Source organism: Anomaloglossus baeobatrachus, chromosome 3, assembly GCF_048569485.1.
Source record: "Anomaloglossus baeobatrachus isolate aAnoBae1 chromosome 3, aAnoBae1.hap1, whole genome shotgun sequence".
Lineage (NCBI taxonomy): Eukaryota > Metazoa > Chordata > Amphibia > Anura > Aromobatidae > Anomaloglossus > Anomaloglossus baeobatrachus.
The window spans coordinates 205,793,201-205,816,357 of NC_134355.1; the positions used below are offsets into that span (position 1 = coordinate 205,793,201).

The 23,157-nt window shown below is 47.9% G+C and overlaps 1 protein-coding gene across 1 annotated transcript in view; it reads right to left on the reverse strand.

The window, feature by feature from the left end:
• The window catches only part of PCNX2 (pecanex 2), a 1,407,555-nt gene that overhangs the window by 837,599 nt on the left and 546,799 nt on the right, over window positions 1–23,157 (reverse strand). Inside the window, exons 11-12 of the mRNA XM_075339694.1 lie at window positions 21,009–21,041; window positions 9,239–9,410 (exon numbers count right to left, since the gene is read on the reverse strand). Coding sequence (XP_075195809.1) covers window positions 9,239–9,410; window positions 21,009–21,041 — 205 coding nt within the window. The remainder of the gene's footprint in view (window positions 1–9,238; window positions 9,411–21,008; window positions 21,042–23,157) is intronic.

A 23,157-nucleotide genomic window follows, 5' to 3' on the forward strand; every position in this document is an offset into this window, starting at 1 on the left:
TCAAGACCATGATTGAGCAAGGCTCCTCCGGAATGGATCTGGCAGCGCCTCATGAGGCCCAGTGGCTGTGGAAGGAACGAGCCCGGCTGTATCTGCACGAGGGGAGGCTGTATCGAGGGCTGATCAACCCGAAGACTCATGAAAAGGTTCGTCAGCTGGTGGTCCCTCAGGCCATTGTGCCCAAAGTTCTCCGGGCATATCATGATGGTGCTGGGCATTTCGGCTGGAAGAAGCTGGAGATGTTGTTGAGAGAGCGGTTCTATTGGAGTGGGATGCGAGAATCTGTGGAGGCTTGGTGCCGAGAGTGCGGCCCCTGTGCGCTGAGAAGAAAGGATGAAGTCAGCCAAAGAGCCCCTCTACAGCCGATCATCACCCACCAACCACTGGAGTTGGTTGCCTTGGACCACGTCAAGCTTACACCCAGCCGGAATGGGTATACCTATGCCTTGACCATCGTGGACCACTACTCCAGGTTCATGATGGTTGTTCCAGTCAAAGATTTGACCGGCCGTACCGCAGCCAGGGCATTCCAGGCCTACTTCTGTCGACCGCACGGATACCCGGAGAGGGTGCTCATGGACCAGGGTTCAGCTTTAGAAGCCGAGGTGTTTCAGGAGTTCTACCAATTGTACGGTTGCAAGAAGATCAGGACCACGCCATACCATGCCCAAACTAATGGGATGTGCGAAAAGATGAATCATCTGGTCCTAGACCTCCTCAAAGTGATACCGTTGGAAGAGCAGAACCTGTGGCCAGACAAGCTGCCCGACCTGGTCGACATGTACAACAACATGCCCAGTAGTTCTACCAAAAGCACCCCGGCGTATCTGATGAGAGCCCGACCGGGCCGGCTGCCGGTGGACCTAGAAATGGGCTTGGAAGCTCCTGAGGCCCTTCCTTAAACTGCTGGCTGGGATACTCAGCGGCAAATCCAATACCGACAAGTCCCGGAGTATGTGGAGAAGAATCTCGGTCAGAGCCGAGAGAAACAAGCGCAACGCTTCAATAAGCGAGCGTCAGCTGTCCCCTTTGGGCCGGGAGATGTCGTGCTGAAACGGAAGAGAAGGACCCATAAGCTGGATGACCAGTGGGAAAGGACCCCGTATGTCATACAGCCCACTGAGTGGGAGAATGAGAAGGCTTATGTAATCAGTCGCGACCAGGGGAGGACTGCCGCTACGGTTTCCCGGGACCATCTGAAGAAGTGTCCTCACCCCTTGAGAGTGACCAACGAAGTTCCAGTCCCTACGCCGAGCGGAGAAGAGGAGAAGAAGGTGATCCACACGGTGATGGGTGATTTTCCAGCAGGTTGGTCTATGCAAAACGGTGCGCTAATTGTTCCGGTGATAATGTTCCCATAACACGTGGAAGAAATGGAGATGGAAACGCCCGACAGCGAGCCGCTCGAACAAGCGCCCAGGGATGAACCTATACCCCCCTCCTCTTGGGTCTCCACTTGCCATACCTGCCCCAAGGGAAGAGGAATTGACTGTTTCCTCTGTCCCCGTGCCTTCCACTGATGACATTGGGCCCAGAAGCTCCACACACCCCAACCTAGGTCGACCCGCACTTAGGTACAGGGAAACTACCATTTAGGGGTGCCATATGTTAAACGTGTAAATAGCTGAATGAATGAAAAATAATCCAACCGAAGCTTCATCTGATTGTCTACTTGATTATTCCGGCCGTTGCCGGCAAGTTGTCCCCGGAGGGACCCTATGTGTTAACCGTATGCATGAGAAACTGCTCATGGACATGGCCGAGAACTGGCAGGCCACCCACGAACTTGTGGGCCTGTAAATAATTTAGTGGGCTGGTTTCCGTCCGTGCCACCTCCGGAGAGGCAGATTGGAGGAAGGGCCCACAGCAGAGGAGGCTGGGGCCCGGCCACCACCAGGACCGTGGCCATCCTCCGGGGGTCAGGGGTCCCCCCTGGACGGGGGGTCCCCTGAAGTGGCAGCTGGGTGCGAGACACCATACCCGTTCCCGCTCGGGTAACCTGGATCTGGACTGGGGTAAAGGGGTGCTGCCCGTTTCTTAGGGGCAGCATCAAGGATCAGGTTATTTGGGTGGGAGAGTGGATGACCGTGAACCCGTCCGTTTAATAAAAATGTTTGAAACGTTAAAGCAATGCACCTCCCATCAGGGAAGATTTGAAAAATATGTATACATTGAAAGTTTTAATGTGTTATTTATCTTTTACAGTTTTTGAACAAAAATAAAACCGGTGATGGACGGGCAGCTCGCGGATGGTCTGCATTTTACTAAGGGGGAGTGTGACGCCCTGGACTAGCCAGGTAGTCACAAACATACCAACATACACACCCCCACCCTAGGCAGTTACAGCAGCCAAACCAAAAACCCTTGTTGCCTCCCTCCAGAGTCTGATGTCCACACCAGGTGGGGCGGAGCCAGGCGGTTGGCCCCACCCACCGAGGAGTTCACAGGCCTGGAGGCGGGAAAAGCAGTAGACCAGTTCAGGAGGTGAAAGTGAGAGAACACGAACTGCAAGTGTCTGGGTTGGAGCCCAGACACTGACAGCAAGGTTGGCAGACGGTGGTGGCCGTCTGCAGGAGTTAGTGGAACTCCGCAGAGCCGTAAGGACCGGGGTCGGGCGTCAGCCCGCCGGTACCGGACCGGGGAATGGAGTGAAGCTAAGCACACAGGCAGGGCCATCGGACCCCGACCAGGCTTGGAGCCGCCGTCAGTAGTCAAATCCGAATGTGACAGGAACCTCAGGGGTTTCCCAACTACCAAGTCCCGATTGAAGGCAACTGTCCACCCAGAGAGGATATACAGCCACCGCCACAGGCTAGAGATTCAAGGGCCAGCGCCTGCGGGCAAAATGGGCTCCTACGGCACCTATACGCCGGGGAGCGGACTACCGGTGGGCAACCACAGGAGTCAGAACATCATTCTAAAGGTGCAGGGAAAGACAGCCACCATCAGCTGTCCGGGGAGAGCACAACAACAACACTGCAGCCGACTGCGGGACCCGTCCATCCGGCCGTTTTGGTTTACCAACGACTCTGTCAGTGATTGTCTGAGTGAGTACACCAGTGCCGTCCGGCACCGCGCCGTGCAGTCCCTGCACCCCAGCCATCCAGCCTCCCCGTCACCACCATCGGGCCCTGGGATCAAGAACCCCTGCCCATGGATGGGACAACATCTCAGCTGCACCCTACCATCTTTCCCGGGATCCCCGTTACCAGCAGCGGTGGTGCCATTATCACCACGACCAGTGGGTGGCGTCACGAACAATCTCCCTAACCAAACCACCCCCCTTTCACTCACGGGTGAGGAGCGCCGCTCGAGTCCCCGGGTCCGGTTCACCGCTCGAGCCACTGAGCAGCAGCAGCAGAAGCCCCGGACCCGAGCATGGCGAGCGCGTCCCCTCTGCCCTCGACAAGAGTCTAATAGGAGGATTAGTCATGGGGGTGAGAGGAGTATAATAGGAGGAGTAGTACTGCGGGGAGAGAAGTATAATAGGAGGAGTAGTCCTGGGGGGAGAGGAGTGTAATAGGTGGAGTAGTCCTGGGGGGAGAGGAGTATAATAGGAGGAGTAGTCCTGAAGGGAGAGGAGGATAATAAGGGAAGTAGTCCTGGGGAGAGAGAAGGATAATAGGGGGAGTAATCCGGGGGGAGGAGTCTAATAGGAGTAGTAGTCCTGGGGGGAGAAGAGTATAATAGGAGGAGTAGTCCTGGGGGTAGAGGAGGATAATAGGTGGAGTAGTCCTGGGGGGAGAGGCATCTAATAGGAGGAGTAGTCCTGGGGGGAGAGGAGTCTAATAGGAGGAATAGTCCTGGGGGGAGGCGTCTAATAGGAGGAGTAGTCCTGGGGGGAGAGAAACATAATAGAAGGAGTAGTCATGGGGAGAAAAGAGTATAATAGGAGGAGTAGTCCTGCGGGGAGAGGAGGATAATTGGAGGAATAGTCCTGGGGGGAGGCGTCTAATAGGAGGAGTAGTTCTGGGGGGAGAGGAGTATAATAGGAGGAGTAGTCCTGGAAGGAGAGGAGTATAATAGGAGGAGTAGTCCTGGGGGGAGAGTAACATAATATAAGGAGTAGTCATGGGGAGAAAGGAGTATAATAGGAGGAGTAGTCCAGGGGGAGAGGAGGATAATAAAGGGGTAGTCCTGGGGAGAGAGGAGGATAATAGGAGGAGTAGTCCTGGGGGGAGAGGAGTATAATAGGAGGAGTAGTCCTGTGGGAGAGGAGTATAATAGGAGGCGTAGTCCTGGGGGGAGAGGAGTATAATAGATGGCGTAGTCCTGGGGGAGAGAAGTATAATAGGAGGAGTAGTCCTGCTGGGAGAGAAGGATAATAGGAGGAGTAGTCCTAGGGAGAGAGGAGGATAATAGGAGGAGTAGTCCTGGGGGGAAAGGAGTATAATAGGAGGAGTAGTCCTGGGGGAAGAGGAGTATAATAGGAGGAGTAGTCCATGAGGGAAAGGAGTATAATAGGAGGAGTAGTCCTGGGGAGAGAGGAGGATAATAGGTGGAGTAGTCTTGGGGGGGAGGTGTATAGGTGCCCAATGTGTGCAGAGGGCGTGGCAAAGCGGGCACAGTGTGCGGGGGGCATGGCCGAGCGAGCACAGTGTACGGGGGGCGTGGTCAAGTGGGCACAGTGTGCGGGGGGCATGGCCAAGTAGGCACAGTGTGCGGGGGGCATGGCCGAGCGAGCACAGTGTGCGGGGGGCATGGCCAAGCAGGCACAGTGTGCGAGGGGCGTGGCCGAGCGGGCACAGTGAGCAGGGGGCGTGGCTGAGTGGGCACAGTGTGCAGGGCGTGTGGCTGAGCAGGCACTGTGTGTGGGGGGCGTGGCTGAGCGGGCACAGTGTGTGGGGGGCATGGCCGAGTGGGCACAGTGTGAGGGGGGCATGGACGGGACGAGCGGGCACAGTGTGCGGGCAAAGTGTGCGGGGGACGTGGCCGAGCGGGAAAAGTGTGCAGGTGGCATGGCCGAGCGGGCAAAGTGTGCGGGAGGTGTGGCCGAGCGGGCTAAGTGTGCTGGGGGCATGTCCGGGCCGAGGCCAGCGGGCAAAGTGTGCGGGGGCGTGGCCGAGCTGAGCGGACAATGCGTGAGGGGGGCGAGGCCGGGCCTAGCCGTGCAGCCAATGCGTGCGGGGGGTGGGGCCGGTCCGAGCCGAGCGGCAAATGCGACGGTTGTTACTGTAATGACGTCATTTTGGAGCAAGACAGACAGACAGAATAAGGAAATTATATATATAGATAGGGTCTATATAAGGGCTAATACTTTATATAGGTAGGTTATATGAGGGTTATTACTGTATAGGGTGTTATGCAAGAGCTCATAATGTTTATAGGGGGCTATGTGGGGGCTCATAGTTTATATAGAGATGCCATGTGATGGCTCATCCTGTATATAGGGGCTATATGTGAGCTCATTTTGTATATGGTGACTATGTGAGGGAATATACTGTACTGGGAGTTATGGATAGGCTCATGCTGTATATAGGGGACTATGTGAGGGTTCATCCTTTATATAGGGAGCTATGTAGGGGCTTTTACTGTATTTAGAGAGCTATAAAGGGGTTCATACTATATATAGGGGCTATATGGGGGCTCACTTTGCATAAGGGTCTATGTGGGAGCTCAAACTATATATAAAGGTGGCTATGTGAGAGCTTATCCTGTATATAGAGGCCTATGTGAGGGCTCATACTGTATATAGGCGCCTATGTGAGAGCTCACATTGTATGTAGGGGCTATGTGAGGGCTCACATTGTATATAGGGGCTATGTAAGGGCTTTTCCTGCAGATAGGGGCTATATGGGGCTCATACTGTATATAATAGGCTATGTGAGGGCTCATATTGTATTTAGGGACTATGTGAGGGGTCGTACGGTATATAGGGGCTATGTGAGGGTGCTATATTAAATATAGGAGGCTCAATCTGTATAAAGGGTGCTGTGGAGTGCTCATGCTGCAAAAAAGAGGCTGTGTGAGTGCCCATACTGTATATAGGAGGTCTGTGTGTGGACTCATACTGCAAATAGAAGAGTTGTTTGTGGGCTCCTATGTATATAGGAAGCTATGTGATAGCTCATAATGTATATAGTGAGCTATATAAGGACTCATACTGTATACAGGGGGCTATTTTAGAGCTCATACTGAATAAAGTGACCTCTTGAGGTCTATTACTCTATATAAGGAGGCTTTTGGAGAGCTCTTACTGTATATAGGGAGGCTATGTGAATGCTCATACTGTATATCAGGAGCTATGTGGAGGCTCATACTGTATATAGGGAAGCTGTGTCTGGTCTCATACTGTATAAAGGGGGGCTAATAGGGTGTATAGGGACATATATCTATCGTTCATTGTTACTGCTTATAAAGTTTAATTCAGTAAGGACTACAGTGTGTTCAAAAAAGCTATTTAAGCAGGCTTGATTGTGTCAATTACCTGGTGCTGCCCCTCATAAATGCCATTTTAAAGGGAGAATAATAAACCGCTACTATCATTCTTGTCAGTGCTTATAAGGTTTAAAGGAGTAAGGTCTACAGTATGTTAAAAAAACCCATTTAGGCAGACTTGATTGCGTTCAATTACCTGGTAACCCTCACCTAAACGCCATTTTAAAAAGGAGAATTCTTAAATTGCTACTATCGTTCATTGTTAATGTTTATAGAGCTTAAGCGATTAAGGTCGACAGTGTGTTTCAAAAAAATCATTTAGGCAGGTTTAATTGCATTTAATTACCTGCTGCTGCCCTCACCTAAACACCATTTTAAAGGTAGAATTCTAAATTTGCTGCTAGAGCAATCAAACAGTCCCTTAAAGGGATAATTCCAATACAGTATAATTTGTAATAAAAGCTTGCTTACCTAATAAAAAATGCGCAAGTCCTGCGTTCAGGGAAGAGGAAATGGGTGTGGTGCTAATGTTGGTGGATGAAGTGGCTGTGGCCGTGTGCCAGGACAAACTGTGTCTGCTTTTGCAGGAGCACCCCAAACCACATCTCATTTTAGGTTCCTGTCCCAAATTGTTGGGGTGCACAGTATACCACTGTTGTAACTAGAACTGTGCGAGCAGGTTGTGGGCTGGATGGCAGATAATGTTTCCAGTCTGTTTACCGGCACTACCTTGTCTCCATTCTCACTGGCCAAGAGGATGGACCACATAATCCTCACCCTGATCCTCCTTCCTCCCACCATGATGAGTCACAGAAGATAAGTCACCCCACACTTGAACACTCCGAGGAGCTCTTTACCTTTCCATTCATGGTATTTAGTTCATTTGCGAGGTTATGGTCCTGAGGAAAGGTACCAGCATGCAAATTGCCTGGTTAGCACATTCCATTATCTCCATCTTGAGAGACCAGTTCCTGAGGGTCCAGAGGTCCCTCTTAGAGGGAGGAGTACTGTCACACGGAGTTTTGCACAAATTTCACCAACTGTCATGGCGGCATTGTTTAGACTGCAGATGCTGACACTCCACCTGATGGTTTCTCTGGTGTCTGGAATCAACACAGGCAGACTCAGGGGTTGACCTGCTGTGTGCTGATTCATAGGCAGGCTAACAAGAGTTAATCTCTGGTAGTCTGTTTGCTCATTTAATCACATGTTGTGGGGAGACCCATCACATCTTCTCCCCTATTTATACTGTTGGAATCCTTCTACCCCTGCCAGCTATAATTTTTTCTATGTTGGTCTGTGAGGTGTGGTGTCCCAGACTCTCTGTGGTGAAAGTTATGCTTAATTGTGCTTTTTGTTTGGCGCGGTTGTGCAGTGTACCCCTGTTGTTTTGTACTTCCTTTCGGCTCTTGTTTTCCTCCTGAATCTCTTATTGTCTTTTCCTGTTTGTGTGTGCTGTGTGATAGAGTATTTATTTTTTCCCTTTTTTGTCCTTATCTGTGGTTTCAACACAGTAATGTCCCTTTTCTCCCTCGGGAGAGGGTGAGGGGGAATTAGATCAGGACTGATCAGGAGAAACTCCAGGAAGAATACTCAGGCCTCTCCATCATTAGGAGTATCTCTGAGGTTAAAAAGGAGAATATTCCAGCAACTCCAGGAGAGAATCGACTTAAAATCAATTTCTTTATTTAATGATAAAAATCTTCCATCAATTCCATTAAGACCTCCACAGGTCGAAACGCGTAGGAAATTGCTCCTCTGTCTCATCTGCCTCTTTATTTTTGTTCTGTATTGATGGAAGATTTTTATCATTAAATAAAGAAATTGATTTTAAGTTGATTCTCTCCTGGAGTTGCTGGAATATTCTCCTTTTTCTCCACGTGTTCTCCACGCAGGTCAGGGTGTTTCCGTGCACCGGAGGTAAGATCTGGAGTGAAGAGGGGTGAGCTGAATTTCTCCATTTTTTGGCATATCTCTGAGGTTAGGGATAGCATAGGGTCCCCTAGCTTGAGGGACAGCTTAGGAGCCCCAGTTGCCCGCTATCCCAAAGTCATTGTGACACAAATGTCCAATAACATCACCAATGCTTTGACCAACACAGTTACTGGAAAGGTCCACTTATCCACAGACACGTGGACAAGTGCTTGTGGACAGGAATGCTACATTTGCCTGACGGCCAACAGGGTGAATCTTGTGGAGGTCGAGACGGAGTTGGACCATGGTACACCACAACTGCTTGATGCATAAAATAGTGGGCCCAAGTTCCATCAGTGTTTCCCAAAGAACATGGCGGTAGGTGAGTATATTAACACATTGACACTGTTCTACATATACTGTACATATACACAGCTTTAATGTAAAAAAAAAAAACTTCATGCCAGACCATCTTTAACTACCATACCATTCCAAGTCCTAATAGTGTTTAATATATTCACTGTCAGCATTCAGCTCTGCTTGCCAGTTCGTGCGGTCATCACATGGCCACTCATATTCATATCGTATTTCAAGTCATGTTCCAACTGGCTTCTCTTAATCAAGCAGGGACTGTATTTTATAGCTGAATATTCAGAAAATTAGGAGAAGCAGCTAGCCAGCTTGTGACTTCAAGTTTCCAAATTGCACATGAACAACTACTGAAACCGCTTAAGCTCTGTATAAGTGGGGGAGCCAAACTGATTTTTTTTGCTCCTGGTGAAAGAAAGCTGAGAATCTCCCCATATGATACGTTCTTGGCATGGAAAGGGTTAATAAAGATTAATAAGTGGCTTAACTTTAAATTTAGGAAGAAAACGCTAAAACCATTTTGGGTGAAGCTGTACATAAATTTGATCCTTCGACACGTGCATCAGAATAGACTTACCAATAATTTGATCTCTTATTGTTTTAAGCAAATCTGGAGAGAATAATTGAAATCCATAAATTGTAGGAAATTGTATTCCAGTGAGTTTAGCTCCAGTGTCCAGTAGCAGAATAAGCCCACAAAAAATACAAAAATAAACTGGTCTGCTGTATGTTATGATTTGATTATATCCCTGGTAAAAAAAAAAAAAAGGAGAGAAATGAAAAATTATTACCATTTGTGTCCGCTATTGAACACAATCACAGCGTCAAAGTCAAAAGAAAAAAAGGATTTAGTACTGTTAGCCATTTGAAATTGATTACCCTCAGTAAGGGCTTGTGCACAAGACCCTATTATTTATTCAAATGAAATCCCACAAAACTTTGCATAGCATTTGGACCAATGTAAAGCAGGCTTTAAACGCAACGACATCGCTAACGAGATGTTGTTGGGGTCACGGAATTCGTGACGCACATTCGGCCTTGTTAGCGACGTCGTTACGTATGAAATGCACGAACGAACGTTAACGAACAAAATTGCTCACCTAATCGTTGATCGTTAACAGGTCGTTCTAATCCCAATTATCGTTGCTGTTGAAGGACGCAGGTTGTTCGTCGTTCCTGTGGCAGCACACATCGCTATGTGTGACACCGCAGGAACGAGGAACATCACCGTACTTGCGGCCGCCTGCAATGAGGAAGGTAGGAGGTGGGTGGGATGTTCCACCCGCTCATCTCTGCCCCTCCTCTGCTATTGGGCGGCCACCTAGTGATGCTGCTGTGACGCCGAACGAACCTCCCCCTTAAAGGAGAGATTGTTCGGCGACCACAGCGATGTCGATGAAGAGGTAATTGCGTGTGATGCTCCCGTAGCGATATTGTTCGCTATGGCAGCGATCACCCCATGGCGCGCCACCGACATGGCTGGGTGCTATTGCTCGCGACATTGCTAGTGATGTCGCAGTGTGTAAAGCCCACTTAAGGCTATGTGCGCACGTTGCGTCGTGTCCCTGCAGACATTTCTGCAGGGATTTGACAGCACATGTGTGCTTCAAATCACTGCAGAAACACTGTGTCATGGATGCAGTGTTTCTGCAGAAAAAAAGACGATTTCATGCGCTCTGGATGCAGCCTCTCCTATAGACAGAATGGGAGCTGCATCCAAACCACACGGAATAATTGACATGTTGCATTTTGGAACGCAGTGATTTGGAACAAAATTTTGGCATCCAAATCGCTACGCTCTCAAACGCAACGTGCGCATGGATTATACACAATCTTCATAGAATGTGCTGGGGACGCAGGACGCATGAATTTACGCTGCGATGCAATACGCAGCGTAAATGCATGAAATTCGGCAATGTGCGCACACAGCCTTAAGGGGGCTTTACACGCTACGATGCCTTTGCGTGTGACACCTATGAGCGATTTTGCATCGTTGCAAAAACGTGCAAAATCGCTCATCGGTGACATGGGGGTCCATTCTCAAAAATCGTTACTGCAGCAGTAACGAGGTTGTTCCTCGTTCCTGCGGCAGCACACATCGCTCCGTGTGACACCGCAGGAACGAGGAAGCTCTCCTTACCTGCCTCCCGGCCGCAATGTGGAAGGAAGGAGGTGGGCGGGATGTTACGTCCCGCTCATCTCCGCCCCTTTGCTTCTATTGGGCGGCCGCTCAGTCGCTGTGACGCCGCACGGACCGCCCCCTTAGAAAGGAGGCGGTTCGCCGGTCACAGCGACGTCGCCGGGCAGGTAAGTATGTGTGACGGGTCTGGGCGATGTTGTGCGGCACGGGCAGCGATGTGTCGCACAACAGATGGAGGCGGGTTCCCACACTAGCGATATCGGTACCGATATCGCAGTGTGTAAAGCCCGCTTTACTCTATGGGACAGTGCACAAGTACGGTTTTCTCCTCGGACCCAGTGTGTCTCAGGAATAAATCGCAGCATGTTCAAATTGTCATGCAGGTGAATGGGTCCATCAGAAAAATTGGACTGTACTCCGAAAACATCCAAGTGCAGTCTGATTTTAATGGGCTGATATAATTTGTTTTTTTTAACTTCTCTACATCCAAGAAAATCGGATCACACTATGATCACACTGATGATCAAACGCAATTAACATGATTTTCTCAGATGATAAAAATTAATTAAAGATAATAGAAAGGCACGAGGTTAGTGAAAGTGAAAAATGGGAGGCAACGTGATCAGAGCAACCAATACACTACAAATATAATCAGTGTATCCATAAGACTATATGATGAAGCAAAATAGTGGTTATACTGTATGTATACTGACTTATGGGGCAATAGAATGAATAGTGGATAGCCATTCCTGGACAAACAATCCAAACTTATACATTGTCAAAGTGCTGAAAGGATTATGCAGTCACCCAAACCAGATGTGCCCTTTGCGTACATGCTTTGCCTAGAGTAGCTGCCACACAAAGGTTTTTATATAATGAAATATCCAATCAGGTGTTTCATAGCAAAAGAATATGGGAAACATCTTGTTTTCTGAGTTCATCTGATCTGCATATTTGCAGATTGGAAGTGAAGGAGGATTGCTTACCTGCCATGCTGCATTGTTTTTTGTCATCTACATGCCAGTTCAATCGTAGGTAAGTGAATCAGGCAGCATCACATTATGGGCCATTCATTAATTATGGCTTATTCATGCTGGTCTTGATGAGGGGGCGTGCAGGAGTCAGACATTCCTGATTCAGGTGCACGCCTCTTCATGAATTTGCAGCATCTGATGAGTGATATGTGCCTTCGGGCACTATGCCTGAAATCTCACTCCAGTCAGATACTGGAATGGGGTTTCTGGTGTACGGAATGCCAGGGCTAGTCGTGCATCAGATAAGCTGTGGTATCCCATCCTTGCCGTGCCCATGTCTCACCCAAGAGCCACCCATTTTGTAGCAGCTGGGAGAAACTGGCATAAAGACTCCAAAATTCACAAAATTTAGGTGCAACTTCCGAGTTCAGTCTGAATTTTGCAACTTTTCAAAGCTTTTATGACAGATTTCTGGTGTTAAAGCTTTGGTGATACAGGCCCTATGTGTTTCAAGGATGATATCTAACCAGTTTCCGCTGTTAACAATTCCTGTGAGAACAGATTTCCTTAATGTCTGCTTTTGAATTTTGAGATTAAAGGAAACCTGTCAGAACATTCCTGCTGCCTTAAATGGGTTGTCCGAGCAAAATTAAAATTTTACCAGTGGCTTTGTATATTATAAAACAACAAACAGCTATTCTCACCTACGAGCACTTAGCAGGATCTAGTGCAAGCAGTTGTGCAAGAAGTCATCACCATATAAAAGCGACAGAAGGACCAATAAGACCTTTGATTAGCTGCCATGGTCAGGTGTATTCAACAGCGTGTCAATGCTGATGACACCAATGATGCATTGCTACGGTAACCTGAAAAGGTTAGCCAAGGTTCCCAGCGGTCCTGTTATTGCTTTGAGCAATGGCCATTTTCTTACCATGTAATTCAGACCATTGATTAAATTGTTCTGCTTCCAAGTGCCTGCCGTAGGTGAGTTTAGCTTTGTTTATTATATTTTAATATGCCAATTCACTGGTAAAATTTTGTTGGGACAACCCCTTTAACTACAGGCCGCAACCAAAGTGAATAGACTTCTCATTACAATAAACTATGTTCTGAGTAAATATAGATCTAAAGAGTTCCAAGCCGAACAGTGTCCTCACAGCTGTTTCCTCACTCACCTCAAACATGATTGACAGGTCACCCTCCCAGTGGAAAATGCTGGTGTTTATGGCAGTGTAGTGCCCCTTAAGCCATCAAGGTGCTACAAAGTTCTGCATCCCCACCAGGATGCAGGACCTACTCCCGTAGGGACCCAGAACCCCAGTGCCGGTAACATCAAAATCCCAGGTAATCCCAGTTTTCCCCAACAATCCCCCATACAATGGAACCTAGCTAGGGTGGGACCATGGATGACCGCCTAGAGGTGGAGCCACTCCAGTCCACTCTGGTCCAGTTGACCAGGTGGGAGGGGCAGACTATGGAGAATAGGCAGAGAAAGAGTTGACAGTGAAGGTGAAGGGTGTGCCTCAGCAACATCCTGACTCAGGTTGACAGTTACCTGGTACCCAGGAGAGGTGGTTGCCGGTGGAGTACGGTGGAGTACTCCCAGAACTACGCATCGACGGGGTACAGGACCCTAGGACGGGAAAGAGCTTCAAGCCGACCTGTTAACACCTGCAAAGCAAAGGGGACCATCAAGGACCTTGCTGACCCTACAGAATCTGAAGACTCAGTAGCAAACAGAGAACTGGGGACAGGACCAGAGACTCTAACCCCAAAGGGTTGACACTACCGTCAGGCGGACAGAGGTGGACAAACCACAGACCGGGGACCCTCAGTGTTCCATAACACGGGGACCCACTTACCAGAGACTGGTTCAGGGGAAGAAGATAGCAGAGAACCAGACTGGCACTGGGACGAAGGGGACCTGGAGGTGAAACCAGCCGCCTCGGGCAACCAGTTAACACCCGAAAAGTGAGTAAACCAGTTGCACTGAATACCTGTTTGGACTCCTTCTTCCGACATCCACCGCACCATATACCCGCTGGGGCAACACCCTACTTGCGGAAGGTCTACCATACTAGCTGCTCATACCATCAGCCCCAGTAAGGACATTCTGCAGAGGTGGCTTCCTACACTTAGCCGCAACACCGCAATTGGTGACACGTATACATTTTATTCAACAATCCCCTGTAAATATCCCCCATTACAAAAAGGGCCCCGGGCACGGGACCGGGCAACAGCCACCACCGTGACATTCCCAGTAGAGACACTACCTGGGACCGAGTACCCCATATTAATGGGTGCTACAGTAGCATTAATGTATTTACAGAAATCTGCTTTTCTTTTAAAACAGCTTGTCATGATATCACTTTTCAAAAGAATCATCTTTTGTCCATTATCCTTTTTTTCCACACATTAAATGCTGGTGTGTGTAGTACATACAAGCCCTTTTTAATAGAGCTTGTAAGTCCTGATCTAAAGCTGACCACACATAAGCCAGTCATCCAGCTTTAGCGGCAGTGTGCCCCTCCAATGCTGCAGAAGCTAACTTTGCTTCTTTGCAAACTTGAGTGGTCACTTAGGACTAGGAGCCTTACCATGGCGCTCATCCAAATTGTCAGTTTTCAGGAGTATACTGGTCCACAGTGAAGTGGCGCGCGTTGGAAAATTTATCATGAGAATAGCCCTTCCATTTCTCCAGTATCCTCATCTCCTTTTGATGGATAATAAACTGGTATAGTAATATTAAACTCCCTTCTAAACATTTTAATAGGTTGTCTGGTACTTTTATATTCATAGAATATCCCTAGGATAGATCACCAATATTAGATAGGTGGGGGCACAATACATGCTACCCCCACCAATCAGCTGTTCTGGGTATCGGCAGTAGAGCTGAGCGCGGTTCGCGGTTCTCCAGTTCGCGGCTCGAGTGATTTTGGGGGCTGTTCTAGATCGAACTAGAACTCGAGCTTTTTGCTAAAGCTCGATAGTTCTAGATACGTTCGAGAACGGTTCTAGCAGCAAAAAGACAAGTTAATTACTAGCTGGCTTTCCGCTGTAATAGTGTAAATCACTCTGTGACTCACACTATTATGAAATTTCAGCGTATAGTGTGCGGGAACAGCGCATTCAGATCACTGCTGTTTGGATAATGGCAATCGCCATTTTTTTTTTTTTTTCCTTGTCTTCCTTCCCTAAGCGCGCACGTGTAGTGGGGCGGGCCAACATGTCAGCCAATCCCAGACACACACACAGCTAAGTGGACTTTTAGCCAGAGAAGCAACGGCATGTGTGATAGGATGTCCATGTCACATGTCCATGCATTATAAAAACGGACATTTTCCTCCAGCACGCCATTATCTGCCTTCTGCGTCTTGGTGTCAGTCACCGCTGGCGTAGCTCCTGTCTCCGATACTGCTGTGTACGCTCAATACACAGCGCTATATAGAATAGGGATAGAAGTTTTTATTAGTCCTTGTAAGGGCTAATACCGGCAGGGTCAGAGCCATAGATGACAGTCAGGTCCGTGAAAACAGATTTTAACAGCTACACAAGATAACAGCATTTGTGTAGCTAAGGTCAGGGATTTCCTCGCTGCATTTCCCCATTAGGAGGTATAGAAATGGAGGTTTCCTTTCCTCTACCCAGACCCACAACCCTGCCACTGTACCCTCCTGCGCTTTGCACACTCAAACTCATTGTTACTAAGCCATTATACTAGCAAACACTGAGGAAACTTAGTGGCATTCTAAAAGTGGCTGTTGGACTTTCATTAGTGTCCCACTGGTGCAAAGCTATTTGCAGCACCACTGCATTGCACACTCAAACCCAATGTTACTAAGCCATTATACTAGCAAACACTGAGTAAACTTAGTGGCATCCTAAAAGTGGCTGTTGGACTTCCATTAGTGTCCCACTGGTGCAAAGCTATTTGCAGCACCACTGCATTGCACACTCAAACTCATTGATACTAAGCCATTATACTAGCAAACACTGAGTAAACTTAGTGGCATCCTAAAAGTGGCTGTTGGACTTCCATTAGTGTCCCACTGGTGCAAACCTATGTGCAGCACCACTGCATTGCACACTCAAACTCATTGTTACTAAGCCATTATACTAGCAAACACTGAGTAAACTTAGTGGCATCCTAAAAATGGCTGTTGGACTTCCATTAGTGTCCCACTGGTGCAAAGCTATTTGCAGCACCACTGCATTGCACACTCAAACTCATTGTTACTAAGCCATTATACTAGCAAACTATGCTACCAGTTTAAGGGCCGTAGTTGCATTGTCATGGATAGTTATTGTTGTTTATTCTGCTGTTAATAAATATAGACCACCGCTGCAATCTACACCACCTCTCAATTTTTACTACCACATTTTAAGTGCACAATCTTGTCGCAATCAAAATGAGTGGCAAAATGACAGATGCTGGTGGAAAGGGGAAGAGGCGTGTTGGAAAAGGAAAAAAAGGGTTTGTCCATGGGGAAGGTGGCAAAGCTCCATTAACATCTGCTGAAGATAGACCATCTTCCAGCAAAAGTAAGATGTCGACTACTTTCCGTGGACAATCCGATGTGCTCCCTTTTTTACGGACACGAACAACTGGAACAAAGGTAAATGATGGCCAAAAAAAGAAAATGCTTGAATGGATCTCAAGTGGTCCAACAACTGCACTCTCCTCCACCTCAACTACCGCATCCAAAAAACACCAGTCCTCTGAGTTGTCATCCCAATCACACTTGCTTTCTCCCATTTCTGAAGTCTCCATCCGCCCTGCACAGTATGGTGGAACTGAGATGGCTGAATCTGCAAAGCTGTTCAGTCACACTATAGCCTGGGAATCAGAGGTCTGGTCCCAAGCTACAGTGAGTACAGACCAGGAAATGGTCTGCAGTGATGACCAGAACCTTTGTGACTCAGATTCAGGCCGTGATGACCAAGTTTCTGAGCATAATGTTGACCCTTATTCACAAACTGAAACACCTGTTGTAATAGACAATGAGGAACATACTGATGACGATGAGATGCAGATACCAGATTGGGATGACAACTTAAATATTCGGTCAGGGCAAGAAGAGGCTCGGTCTGAGGGTGAGGGGAGTGCAAACACAACAATTGATGAGGAAGTTCTAGATCCCACCTATTGTCAACCCACAGTCAGGCCCTCGAGGAGGTCAACAGAGACAGTGGAGGAGGATGCAACTGACGACGAAGTTACCTTGCGCCTTCCTGGACAGAGTCGGAGTACTGGTAGCACGTCTACAACTGCATCATCAGCCACCACTGTGCCTCTGAGCACTAGTCGGGTGGATCAGCAGGTCGCATGCCCTCTAAGCCTTGCCTAGCCTGGTCCTTTTTTGACATAGCAAAAGATCGCCCAAATTATGTGATCTGTAAAATTTGTCGTGATTCTGTTAGTAGAGGGCAAAACCTCAGCAGTTTGACAACTTCTTCCATGAATCGTCACATGAATAAATATCATATGTCCCAGTGGGAAGCTCACCGTGCTGCAATGCGGCCTAGCGGAGCGAACCATCCACCGCCTGCCCCTTCCGGTGCATCCGCGCACTCTTCATCTTCTAGGACTGTGGGGACAGCTGTCACACCTGGTTTTCCATGCACAACTTCCACCACTGTAACCGCAACAGGCAGTTTGCTTGGTAGGTCGTCAGTTGGTTTGGAAGGGAAAACAAGTGCGTGTGTACAGCTCTCTCAGACATCGATAGCACCAACGTTGGATGAAGGCAACATCATGTCTACGCCTGCACTTTCCTCACAAACCTGCATTTTTCCAGGAACACCCCACTCAACACCGTCTACACACAGCAGCCAGATCTCTGTCCCTCAGATGTGGACAAATAAAAGGCCATTTCCTGCGACCCATGACAAAGCTAAGAGGTTGACTTTATCCCTCTGTAAGCTCTTGGCTACTGAAATGCTGCCTTTCCGCCTGGTGGACACACAGGATTTTAGAGACCTTATGTCTGTCGCTGTGCCCCAGTACCAGATGCCCAGTCGCCACTACTTCTCTAAAAAAGGTGTGCCCGTGCTACACCAGCATGTCGCACACAACATCACCGCTTCCTTGAGAAACTCTGTGTGTGAACGTGTGCATTTCACCACCGATACTTGGACCAGTAAGCATGGACAGGGACGTTACATGTCGCTGACTGGGCACTGGGTAACTATGGTGATAGATGGTGAAGGGTCTGCTGCACAAGTCTTGCCGTCCCCATGACTTGTGTGTCAGTCCTCTGTCTGTCCAAGTTCCGCCACTGCTTCTGCCTCCTCCACCTCATCTGGGTCCTCCACCTCCGCCTCAAGCCTGCCTGGTCAGGCCACCAGCGTTCTCACTGCACAGAAGGAATCACGCACCCCTCATTACTATGCTGGCAGCAGAGCGCAACGGCATCAGGCGTTCTTTAGCTTGAAATGTCTTGGAAATAGGAGTCACACAGCGGATGAGTTGTGGGCAGCTCTGGAGACTGAGTTTAATAAATGGCTGTCTCCACTCAACCTGCAGCCTGGTAAGGCCGTGTGCGACAATGCTGCAAACCTGGGTGCGGCCCTTCGCCTGGGCAAGGTGACACACGTGCCTTGTATGGCTCACGTGTTGAACCTTGTTGTCCAGCAATTTTTAACACACTATCCCCGCCTAGATGGCATTTTGAACAGGGCACGAAAACTGTCTGCTCACTTTCGCCGTTCAACCACCGCTGCTGAGCGACTTGCATCGCTCCAGAAGTCTTTCAGCCTGCCGGTTCATCGCCTGAAATGCGATGTGGCGACATGCTGGAATTTGACTCTCCACATGTTACAGCGACTGTGGCAGCACCGCCGAGCCCTGGTGCAATACGTCATGACGTATAGCCTGGGCCAACAAGATGCAGAGGTGGGGCAGATCAACCTGATGGAGTGGTCTCAGATCAAGGACCTATGCACCCTTCTGCACAGTTTCGACATGGCGACGAATATGTTTAGCGCTGACAATGCCATTATCAGCATGACAATTCCAGTCATTTACATGCTGGAGCACACGCAAAACACTATTTGGAGTCAGGGGGTGGGACAACAGAAAGGGGAGGAACTACAGGAGGATTCATATGTGCAAGACACAACAACATCACCAAGGTCCAGACGTTCATCATCACCAACGCGGCAGGCATGGGACCATGGGGGACAGGGATCAACAAGGGCGCATGGTAGCAGGCGAAATGTTGAGGAAGGTGCAGGAGAACATGAAGAAATGGAGGACGAACTGTCCATGGACATGGAAGACTCAGCGGATGAGGGAGACCTTGGTCAAATTTCAGTTGAAAGAGGTTGGGGGGAGATGTCAGAGGAAGAAAGAACGGTTAGCACCTCTATGCCACAAACACAGCGTGGACTTGGTCCGCATGGCTGCGCAAGACACATGAGTGCCTTCTTGCTGCACTACCTCCAACATGACCCTCGTATTGTCAAAATTAGAAGTGATGATGACTACTGGCTTGCCACACTATTAGATCCCCGGTACAAGTCCAAATTTTGTGACATAATTCCAGCCATAGAAAGGGACGCACATATGCAGGAGTATCAGCAAAGTTGTTACTCGATCTTAGCTCGACTTTTCCACCAAACAACCGTGCAGGTGCAGGGAGTGAATCTCCCAGTTGTAACTTGACAAACATGGGACGGTCTCGTCATCTTCAACAGTCTACCCGTACCAGTAGCACCGTATCTGGTGCTGGTAACAGCAATTTTATTGAATCTTTTCATAATTTTTTTAGACCCTCCTTTGCAAGGCCACCAGAGACAACAAGTCTGACACATAGTCAACGGCTGGAGAGGATGATACAGGAGTATCTCCAAATGAACATCAATGCCATTTCTTTGCAAATGGAGCCTTGCTCATTTTGGGCTTCAAATCTTGAAAAATGGCAAGAGCTCTCCACTTACGCCTTGGAGATTTTGTCATGTCCAGCTGCCAGCGTTGTCTCTGAACGTGTCTTCAGTGCTGCTGGGTGTGTGCTGACAGATAAGTGCACGCGTCTGTCCAGTGACAATGTGGACAGACTAATGTTCATCAAAATGAACAAGTCATGGATCCACAAGGAATTTACTACCCCTGTGTCATCCTGGGGAGAGTAAATGCTTGTGTATTTTGAATGTGCTTGATGCAAATATTGCTGTGAAGTGTACAACTAGGGCACAAGTGCTGCCACTGAAGGGGTGGGTGTGTGTGTGGCCTAATTTTTGGAAAAAAGGGAGACTCCGCTTGGAGTCACCTTGCGGTGTTTTACATGTTTTTAGAAGGGCGTGCCATGCCTATATCTGTGTCTCCTTCTCTTTTTCCTTGTCCTGCTCTTTTGTTTTCGCATGAGTATATGTCCTTGTCACTTTCCCATGTGTTTGTGTTGTGAGTTGTTTGTCACCTTTTGAACACCTTTGAGGGTGTTTTCTAGGTGTTTTTATGTGTTTGTGATTGCCTGCCATTATTCCTATGCGGTTCGAGTTCGGTTCGTCGAACGTTCGCCGAAAAGAACTCGAACGAGACGTCCGTTCGGCTAACCGAACTCGAGCCGAACCGCGACCGGTTCACTCATCTCTAATCGGCAGCATCTGGATGTGATAAGCTGCATAGGGCAACAGCATAGCTCCATCAGCCATGTAGTGGCTGCAGCAGGGTACTGCAGATCTATCCTTATATATTTGACTAGAGGCTGATGTAGATGCTGATGCAACACCTGTACAATTTACGGAGATATGCTGTCCCACTCGGCAACTGATCACATCACACTGCCGATGCCACCTATAACAGCTGAACGGAGGGGTCTCTGGGTGTCCCACCGTAAGTGATCTGATATTGATGAACTATTCTGAGGATAACCCATCAATATAACAGGAACAGACAATTTCTTACATTTTAATATTTTTAACCTGTAAAAAACCCCATAAAAATAAAGATGCAACTAAAACCTGTTTTACTACAACTTATTTTATGGGCCCACATATAAAGGAAGCAACATGAACTTTTTTAAGACAATAAACATTTATAGCAAGGGGTTTTGCCTAAATTACTTATATTAGCTATATTTGCTTAAAATAAAATACTGTGCAAATTATAAAAGAACTTCCATCCATGGAAATATGAGATACCTTTTATTTAAATTGGTTGTCCAGTACTGGACATCCCCTTAACAAGATCATACATGGTATGCTTACTGAAGATGTAGTTTACTCCAACTTACATGAACTGGTGATGCTGGATCTGGCTGAACGCTCTAAGAATGAAAACAAAGAAAATATTCCATCAGTCTTAGATTATTCTCAACATTTATAAGGGTGAAACTATAAAAAAAAACAACATTTCTCTCAGACATGAAATGTACGATGACTGGTCGTACAAATTTTGGGGCCGTCGTGAACAGGGTCCATAGTCCTAGTTCTGCATGGGCCAAACATGCACACCATAGCTGTGTTGAACGTCTATTGTACTGATATGGAAAGCTGAGTTCAGCTTCCTAGCACAGTTTCTAATGATTGATGCTAGACCGCTAGCAAGCTGGGAGGCCAAATGTCTCTAAATGTATGGACAATCTGCAAAATATATACCATTATTCTTTTTACTTCAATGAAGTGTGTACTGTACTGTGCATGTGCTGGTGTAACAGACCGAATTAACCCCCATCCAGAATAAACCTGGTTATAGTTTAGCCCAGACCAAAATATACCCCGGGGGATAAACTGTCCTAGGCTAAGCTATATTGGGGGGTCTAAAGCAGCCTAAATGAAACTATACCCTTCCAGGCCAGACGCAAAAGAAGGGGGGGAGCCAGCACTGCTCATGAATGGCATGCAACAATAAAGAAATAAAAAGTGTAAATTCACAACTTCATTCCTATTGTAAAAATTCAATGAGATTTTTTGCAAATGATTGATCAATGATTTGAGCCCCCCTGCCCCGTCACGGCAAATCTCTATAGGGGGGTCCCTAACGCTATATTATAAATTATTATGTACCATAAGGTCTCATATAATGAGCAGGACCACATGAAAACACCACTTACCCGAGACATGTCTGGACCGCTCCCATGCTGCCAGAACTGACAACCGCGAATAAAGGCAGCCCTGGTGCCAGTGTGTGTGGCAGAACCACACACACCAGCACAATGTCAGGACTGGCCCTCACAGTGCCAGACCAGCAAACATGGATGAGGGCGGAACAAGGTTCAGGCAGGTGGTGTTTAAATAATGATGCCTTGGAGCAGGAGGTGGTGGCTGTGTGTGAACAAGCACCAAACTGAATTTAGATGGCAACAGAAGGAATTTGCAAACCACACTGGGCGTGCACGGCATGGTGGCGGTCGACCACCGACCAGCTAAACGCAAAAGAAGGTGGGGAGCCAGCACTGCTCATGAATGGCATGCAACAATAAAGAAATAAAAAGTGCAAATTCACAAATTCATTCCTACTGTAAAAAATCAATGAGATTTTTTGCAAATGATTGATCAATGATTTGAGCCCCCCTGCCCCGTCACGGCAAATCTCTATAGGTGGATCCCTAACGCTATATTATAAATTATTATGTACCATAAGGTCTCATATAATGAGCAGGACCACATTAAAACACCACTTACCCGAGACATGTCTGGACCGCTCCCATGCTGCCAGAATTATTATTCGCAGTTGTCAGTCCTTGCAGCATGGGAGCGGTTCTGACATTCCCCAGGTAAGTGGTGTTCTTATATGGTCCTGTTAAAGTCATTATATGAGACCTTATGGTACGATATTAATTTATAACATAGTGTAGGGACCCCCCTATAGAGATTTGCCGTGACGGGGCAGGGGGGCTCAAATCATTGATCAATAATTTGCAAAAAATCTCATTGAATTGTTACAGTAGGAATGAATTTGTGAATTTTACACTTTTTATTGTTTCATTGTTGCATGCCATTCATGAGCAGTGCTGGCTCCCCTCTTCTTTGCCTTCCAGGCCAGAGTATACCCTGGGGGATAAACAGTCCGAGGCCAAATTATGGCTGGGGGGTGTAAAGAAGCCTAGGCCAAACTATATCGCTCAAGGCCAGGGTATATCCCGTGGAATAAACTGTCCTAGGCCAAACTTTACCCGGGGGTGTAACATAGCCTAGGCCAAACTCTATCGCTCCAGGCCAGGGTATATCCCATGGGATAAACTGTCCTAGGCCAAACTATACCCGGGGGTGTAACGTAGCCTAGGCCAAACTATACCTCTCCAGGCCAAAGTATACCCCGGGGGATAAACAGTCCTAGGCCAAACTATGGCTGGGGGTGTAAAGAAGCCTAGGCCAAACTATACCTCTACAGGCCGGAGTATACCCCAGGAGATAACTGTCCTAGGCCAAACTATTCCCGGG